Source organism: Acomys russatus, chromosome 16 (assembly GCF_903995435.1).
Source record: "Acomys russatus chromosome 16, mAcoRus1.1, whole genome shotgun sequence".
Classification (NCBI taxonomy): Eukaryota; Metazoa; Chordata; class Mammalia; order Rodentia; family Muridae; genus Acomys; species Acomys russatus.
This window is the reverse complement of record NC_067152.1, coordinates 21503008-21510983: the sequence shown is the minus strand read 5'-3', so window position 1 is coordinate 21510983 and position 7976 is coordinate 21503008. Positions and strand designations below refer to the sequence as shown.

Below are 7976 nucleotides of genomic sequence, written 5' to 3'. Positions count from 1 at the left end.
TCCCCAGGGAAAGGCTGGAGAGATGGCTTCTGTGCCTCTTCCCTCAAAAGCCCTGGGTTATTAGGAGGCTCCCTCATTTTGGAGGAGTTTTCTTTGGTTTGACCCTCAAATCTTAAATGAGGGCTGGAGAACAGTAACAGTGGGTGCTAGCTTGGGTCCCCCCCACCTTTGAGGATCAGCCATGGTGTGATTGATTGTCCAATGTCTTTAAAGGAGCGGCTCAAGAGTGGCTTGTTGACCCCCCCCCCCCGGTGGTTTTGGTCTGGCAGCCCTGGAATCCATGGTGCCTGGTGCCCCCCAGCACAGGCTCGACCGGCAACCACTCTGTCTTTTCCCCATCTTGGAGATCACTATTGTACTTGAAAGGCTGGAAGGCAGTCTAGAGGCAATCCAGGTTCCCGGAGCTGAGAGCATGTGCTGTCCCCACTGGGGTGGGATGCCCCAACATCTGGAGGGCACCCCAGTTTAAGCAGGGGGAGGGAGGTTGTTTTCAGGGGGGCATCCTTGGTCCATGCATAGCTCATCTGGAGGTCCTCGGGTCCCTGGAAGAAGGGACAAGGAAGGGCGGAAGGGAATGATTCCCTTGTGCCCCTCGATGATTCCTGAGTGTCGCTAGGACAGGGCACCTTCTGCCTGGTCCTGGGGGGGTGTCCTTCGTGGGATGGGGCACAGGCCAGTTGGATACTCAGTACACAGCCCCAGGGTTAGGCGGGGGCCCAGGGGAGGCATGGTGCAGGGTAGCTGGCTGAGGTGGCTGCTGCTGTAAGTGGGGTCCGCTGAGGTTCTGTGCGTGGTACCAGGAGTTGGTGGGGTCGTCCAGGTAGTTGGGGGAGGCACTGTATGGGAGCGGTGGGGGCAGCTGATTGCGAGTAGGGGCTGGAGTGGAGTGGGAAGATGTGTCCCAGAGTGCAGGTGACGGCGGTGAGTTGCAAGCCATGGAGTCACTATTGTTGGGACTGTGTTCCAGGGGAACCTCCCCGTTCTTGTAGAGCTTTTTGAACTTGGAGCGGCGGTTCTGGAACCAGATTTTCACCTGGACAGAAGAAGAAAAGAGCAACTTAGTTAGGGAAACACCATGGGGAAGAGCAGTACCCAGCCTTGTGTGTGTGTGTGTGTGTGTGTGTGTGTGTGTGTGTGTCCAGGGGAATGGGATGAGGCAAAAATCCCAGGGCCCTCATTCCCAAGCCAGCATCTTTCTTTCCAGTTGGGAGCAAACTGGTCCAGTGTGCCACTTCTGAAGTGCAACTTCAGGCAGGTTACTTAACTGCTTTGGCCTCACCTTCCTCTCACTGCGAAATGGGGACTGTGACAACCCTATCGCCTTTCTCAAAGGGTCGGCAAACCGCTCAAGAAGTTAAGACATAGAAACCTTAAGCGGTCTGCCATACTGCAAGGCACCCTAAATGGGCTACGGGGAAGTTTGTGGTATTTTGCCCACATTAGGGGTCCTCGGTCAAGGTTCACAGATACACTGGGACAAATACACACCCACACAGGTGTTTCCATACCCACTCACAGCCCACAGCCACCAGACGGTAAAGCTATAAACGCATGCAGGTACACCCAGATAAGCTCCGGCAACATGAACACCCACGTACAGTCACACACAGGCCTGAAGGGTTTCTAGACTCTGGCTGGGTATTGGGGGGAGGTGACCCTGGGGCTCAGGAACAGGTGAGCCACAACTTCTGAGTCCCTACATTTCCCTTGGGGTATCTCCCCCCCTTGCTTCTCTCCACCCCATGACTGGTACAAACAATGAATCAGCTCCTCACCAGGTGACCCAGATTCCCGATGGACCAGGCCCCACGCAGCCTAGCCACAACCAAAGCCAGCCTGTCAACACCTGTAGGAAGCCAGGCACTCTGACATTCCTCCCCAGAGCAGTGAGGTTGCTTGGGGTTTAGAGACATGTGAGAGGGTGGGGTGGACTCATGCTTTCTGATCTCTGTGTTCTTTTGGGGAAGAACCTCTCTACTTAGCTAGAGGCAGAGGCTTTCGGGTGCTAAGCAAGACCACGATGTTTTTTTATACAAGCTTACGTGCTTTTGTATGTATGAGCTCACTAGTGTTGTATCATAGATAACCTGCCTCTTGTTTGCAAAATGACCCTTAAAAGACCTCACTCCCAGTGTGGCCTGTCACATTTATACCCTACATACACCTACTTAGCTTGGGAGAAAGACAGCATAGATAATATGTCGTATAAAGTTGCTCAGGGTCTTGGGAGCTGGGAGTTCTGGGATGCAGGGTAGGGCATCTCTTTGTGACAGACATACACAACTGCTAGATTCACAGAATCACACACTGCACCCTCCCATGCTCACCCCGCCACTGTAACCCTTTCTATGAAAGTTGAGACTCAGAGTCACTCAACCCACAGGCAATGGATTTGCTGCGGGGGCAGGGGTCGGGGTGTGCTTAACCGGCCAGCCAGGCTCCTCATGCCCCCATCTGCCTCCAGAGACCCTCGAGCTAACCTGTGTTTGAACTAACCTGTGTTTGTGTGAGGCCCAGCTGTGCAGCTAGCTCGGCGCGCTCTGGCAAAGCCAGATACTGGGCTTTCTGGAAACGGCGCTGCAGGGCAGCCAGCTGATAGCTGGAGTAGATCGTTCTCGGCTTTCGGACTTTCTTGGGTTTGCCATTTACCATGCGTACCTCGGCTTCCGGCTCCTCTTTTACCGACACTGTACGGGGGGAGGGGAAGGGGGATACACTAGTTTAGTTTCAACCTGCGACCCCCGAGCTCTCCAAGATTTCTCAGCGTCGGATGCCGCACCCTCCGGCCCACTAATCTCCCTGGGACTTCTCGGAGGAGCGTTGTGCCGCCCGCGCCCAGGGAGGGAACCGCAGCGACCTAGCCGGACTGGCGGCCGCCCACGACGCGGCGCTCCCAGCTCCGCACCCGGGCCTCGGAGCGCCGGCCCGGGCGCCAGCAACCGACTAGGCGAGGACCACTCGGCTTCGCTCACGACGCCTTCCCGGCTAAGCCATTGGTCTGTGGACCGTCTTCTAGTGACCCACCTAGCTGGCCGTGGCGTCTCCCACTCCTCGTCCTCCCATCCCCTTTTTAGAAGCTTCCTAGTTCGGCATAATTTGTTTCAAAAAAGAATTGCAAGAATAGTACAGGCATCTCTCTCTCTCTCTCTCTCTCTCTCTCTCTCTCTCTCTCTCTCTCTCTCTGTTTTCTTTTCTTCCTCCCTCCCCCTCCTTCCTTTCTCTTCTTTTTCTCTCTCTCTCTCTTTCCTCCTTCTCCTTTCTTCCTTTCATCTGTTGCTTTTTTCCGTGCTTTTTCTCACAGTCCCCCCACCCCACATTTCTTTCTCGCTGTCCCCACCTTTCTCTCTCTCTCCGCACTTCTACTTCTCAGTTTCTCCTTTCTCCATTTTTGTGATTTCTTTGGGTCCACGTGCCTTTCACTACCCCCGATCTCCCCAGACGGCCTCCTCGTTGACAGCCCTCAAATCGTCGGTGGCGACTGGCCCGGGCAACCGACTCAAGTGCCAGCAGGATCTCAGCATAGAAGCCCCCCCCCCCTCCCCGCGCCCGGTTCACCGGGTGAGCTCTCCCTGTGGCACCAGCTGCCTCCACCCCCCCCCCAAATCTCCAGGAGACCATGGCACACAGCGCTCGCCTCTCTGGAGTGTAGACTTCACCCTCTGGAGGTAATCTAACCCATTCCCTTCAACTCTTCCATTTCTTACCCTACAGGTTTCCCTAGATTTCAGCTCCCATTCCCAGCCTTCCTCCACTGCCTCGCATCCTCTCCACAACACCAGCTCCTCACCTGGGTCCTGGGCAGGCAGAGGCTGCTCCCGGTAAGCTCCATACTGCCTGTAGGAGCCTCCGTAGGTATATTCCGACTTGGGCGAGTAAGCCCCGGTGCCCGCGAGCCCATTGAGATTGAACTGGTGGTGGTAGGTGTAGGGGTTCACCGTCTGGCCGTAGGGCTGGCCCGAGTAGTAGTCGTGCTGGGGAGCGCTGTAATAGCCCAGGTCAGTGACTGAAGACTCAGGCAGGGTGGGCGAGTCCTTGGAGCCCGCATGGCAGCTAAGCGAGCTGGAGATGTCGGTGAGGATGCTGCTGAGCTTGCGATCGAAGGAGCCGCTCATGCTGGCGGGCGCTGCAGCTCCCCGGGCCTCCTCCGAGGAGCGCCGAAAGGGCGGACTGGAGCGCCGGGGAGGCAGAGGAGCCTAGGTAGGGTGTGTGTCCAGAGGGCGAGGGCAGGGCCTGGTTGCGTCTTGAGGAGGGGGTGGCCGAGGGGCTCTTAGACCATCGCCGACCGTCGGTCAGTCGCTGCGTGCCTCTCTCCGCGTCCCAAGCCACAGTCAAATGCTGCCTGCTCCGCCCGGCCAGCCGGTTATAGACTCAATGTTGGAGTCGCAGAGGGAGGCTCCTGCGCGCTGATTGGCTGCAAGTCTTGCCTTCGAGGCAAAACATGCTCGCGCTTTCTCACTGGCTCCCCCAACTCTCTTTGTTGTTACCCCAAATGCACACACACACACACACACACACACACACACACACACACACACACACACACACACACACACACACACACACATACAGCCAGCACCACTACGTTCCTCCTATGCTCCAGCTCAGATAAATCCTTCGAGGCAGGAGATGTCTAAGGGGTGGCTGTGCGGAGCCCCCAGGATCTAATAATCTGTCTGTGTTCGTGGCTAGGGGTGGGCTTAGGTGAAATAAAGAAGGAGGGGCACTTACCCATTGGGTATTTGTGGAAGGAGGTGGTCCTTAGTGATCTATGTGTGTCCTATGCAAATGACAGACAAAGTGGCAAAGACCCAGGGTCCATGAAAATCTCTTTTAAAATCCGAAAGAAAAAAAAAAAAAGAAAGAAAGAAAGAGAGAAAAAAAGAGTTCCTTGTTGAAAAAAGTTGTAATATATTAATATATCTTTATGATACCACAGTCATGAAATGTAATTTTTAAAATTATGAAGGAAGAGTGTCACCAGGCAAAAGTACCTTGGGCCTACAAAAGTCATAAGCTGGACCCCGGCAGCAACCTACTGAAGCAAAACTGTAAGGATTTAGGGGCTGCTGAAAAGATAGAGGGTATCCCCAGCTATAGGTGTGCAGTTTCAGAGTGGCCGAGGAAGTCCTGGAGGAGGCTGGCTTTTGTGTGTTTCAGTAGGTCTGGGGGCAGGTTCCACACAGTGTGGGACAGCATTTGAGAGAACAGACTTTGCTTCCTAGGACAGAGGATGTGTTCTGCCTTCCACAAAATATGAAAGGTCTGCAGTGTGTGCCACAGTGCCTTTGAGAAAGTGTGTGTCTGTGTGTGGGGCGGTGGGAGTATAGGGTTGTAGACAACCACGGTCAGCTGCGTATGCCCAAATGTACATAGCTAGCTCAGATCCGTCTATCCCCAATAGTTAGGAGCTTTGGTACTCCACTCAACTTCTTCCCTCCATAAAGACCCCAATGTAGAAACCTCTCACCCTGGAGCAGTCTCCAAGCCCCTATCTCCTAGTTCTGTCTGGATCTCCAAGCCCAGTTCCCAGGTAATATTTGCTGCTTCGGGTGCCAATCCCGTTTCTCTATTGTATCCCCACCTCTACTCCCAAACCTATCCCTGGAGGGAGAAGGCTTCTCTCAATTTCAATTCCTATCCTCAACACCCTCCCACACACACACACACACACACACACACACACACACACACACACACACACACACACCACACACACACACACACCACACACACACACACACACACACACACACACACACACACACACACACACCTCGCACCCCTGCGCCTTCCCTACCCCTCTCAGTGTTTCTCCTTGCTTCGCCTAGCTAGGACGCACCATGCTAAGGACACGCAGTGCAGGCTCGCCACCTCGTGGTTGTGTCTGGGTTCTGCAGTCTGTCTTGAGGCTGGCTGCCATGGAGCCAGCCCTCAAGAAAGAAAAGGGGGTCTTATTCTGCGTAGATTGTGTAAGGGGGCTCGGCGCGACTTTCCAATGCTAGACCCCGCCACGGTCTGCTGAGCCTGGAAAAACTTTAGCTTGGCAGACAGAGGGCCTAGGTCGGAGTGCAGGGACAAGAGTAGGTGACCGCTTGGCCCGGGCCGCCCCCGGAGGCCGCCGCGTGGGAAAGGTGGGGGCGGGGGCGGGCGAGGGGAGCGCTATCTGTCTGTCTATCTGAGCGTCCCCCCAGCTCCTATCGCCCGCCGCTGCGAGCTCGTGGCGGGGCGAGTTGCCACCCGCTCTGGATGCCCTCTGTTCTTCTGCCAAGAGGGCGCCCAAGGAGCCTGGGGCGTTGGGGGCAGGAAGGGCACTGGGCTGCCGGTTCCCCTCCCAGGATGCGAGCGGGGGCGGCAAGGCAGGGCCTGTTTTGGAGCCCCCAGCTGCCCACAGGGAAGGGACAGCGTCGAGCAAACCCTGTCTCCGGGGTTCGTTCATTCATTCATCTATGGTGACAGGTGATTCCAAGACGCCCAGTCTCTCCTCACCCCACGTGGGCCTGGTTATGAGTGAGCCCAGGAGCTTTGGGGTTGTAGTGAACTATTTTAGGGTAATTTCTAAGGTCTGATGCGCTCTGGAAATAAACTGAATTCACATCAGCAGCGTCAAGAAGCATTTAAGGCTGGGCGTGGCGGTGCTTACGCCTTTAGCCTTTAACCCCAGCACTCAGGAGGCAAGCGGGTCTCTGTGAGTTCAGTGCCAGCCTGGTGTACACAGTGAATTCCAGGATAGTCAGGGCTATACAGAGAAACTCTGTCAAGAAGAAAAAGACCAAAAAAAAAAAAAAAAAAAAAAAGAAAAGAAAAGAAAGAAAAAGACGAAGGAGAAGAGGAAGGGAGAGAAGAAAGGGAAGGAGGAGGAGGAGGAGGAAGAGAAAGAATTAAATAATAGTTCGATGATGTGTAGTTAACACCTTATCCCCTCTTGTTGCACAGAATACTAGGGATTGCATTATCCTTCAGATACCTAAGACAGTCTTTGAGACACCGCTTAATGAGTGACTATATAAGAGGAGTGGAATCCCCTTGGTACTGTTCTAATGGAGGCCAGGCTGAGACATGCTTGATGGAAAGCCTGCAGTAGGCACAGGACTCTTTTTTCCATGGAATGAGTCCGGAGTTGTCCCTGAAGGGTCTCTAAGGCCAGGAGGAAGGGAGCCACCAACAGCTGGGTGATAGCTGGGTGGAGAGGTAGCCAGAAGATGCAGTAGGACCGGTGTCACCCACTGGACCTTATCTGGTCCAGCAAGATGAGCAAGTGTCAGCTAGCCAGAGTCTTGCTCCCGAAGGAGGGGTAGAGCCAGGCAGCTGGTGAGAGCGGACAGACCTCTGGGAGGGCAGCAAAAGACGGGTGCTGTTTGGGGTCCAAGTCAAGGTCTATTGCACATACTGTCTCTGACATGGAAAGGAGGTGCCTGCTGATGGCGCTGTTTCTTGGAGACCAGGTATCAAGCAGGTTTGGTACAACAGGCACTGTTCACCCGGGAGCCAGAAGAGGGGTGGGATTCAGGAAAGGGATGGAGCCAAGCTGGTTTTCTTCCTTGCCTGGGGACCTGGCGCCATCTAGTGGTCATAACAAGAAGGTCATGTTGAAAACTTCCTTGAGGCTGGAAATGAGCCTCCTGTAGTGACAGGGCAGTGGTTTCCATAACTCTGTCTTGCTGGGCTGGAGAGATGGCTCAGTGGTTAAGAGCACTGGATACTCTTCGAGAGGATCCAAGTTCAATTCCCAGCACCCACATGGCAGTTTATAACTGTCTGTGACTCCAGTTCCAGGAGAACTCACACATGCACATATACGTGCAGGCAAAACACCATAACTCTGTCTTGCATTACTCTTTGGTTTCCAGCTCCTTCTCTGTCCACTCATTTTTGTTTGTCCAGTGGCTCCTCTATTTGGATTTCTTACTTCCAAGTCAAAATGCAATTTGGACACATCTTTCCAAAGTCTCATCCAAGCACCGTCTTTTGCAGAGCCT

At 54.3% G+C, this 7976-nt stretch overlaps 1 protein-coding gene across 1 annotated transcript; it reads right to left on the bottom strand.

Annotated features, from left to right (window-relative positions):
* Window positions 1-321: 321 nt before the first annotated feature.
* Window positions 322-4477, bottom strand: Dlx3 (distal-less homeobox 3). Its single transcript, XM_051157818.1, has 3 exons — window positions 3788-4477; window positions 2497-2687; window positions 322-1033 (listed from the first exon to the last, which is right to left on the bottom strand). Exons 1-3 carry the CDS (start codon window positions 4110-4112, stop codon window positions 686-688), a joined length of 864 nt encoding a protein of 287 aa, XP_051013775.1. The 5' UTR covers window positions 4113-4477; the 3' UTR covers window positions 322-685.
* Window positions 4478-7976: the final 3499 nt, after the last annotated feature.

What these genes read in the sequence shown, in the direction of transcription:
- Dlx3 (XM_051157818.1), bottom strand. Translation starts at nt 4,112, where the DNA reads ATGAGCGGCTCCTTCGATCGCAAGCTCAGCAGCATCCTCACCGACATC. An exon ending in TCTGCCTGCCCAGGACCCAG is followed by an intron (nt 2,688 to 3,787) that starts GTGAGGAGCTGG and finishes CCCCCCGTACAG; the next exon opens with TGTCGGTAAAAGAGGAGCCG. An exon ending in TGGGCCTCACACAAACACAG is followed by an intron (nt 1,034 to 2,496) that starts GTTAGTTCAAAC and finishes TCTTCTGTCCAG; the next exon opens with GTGAAAATCTGGTTCCAGAA.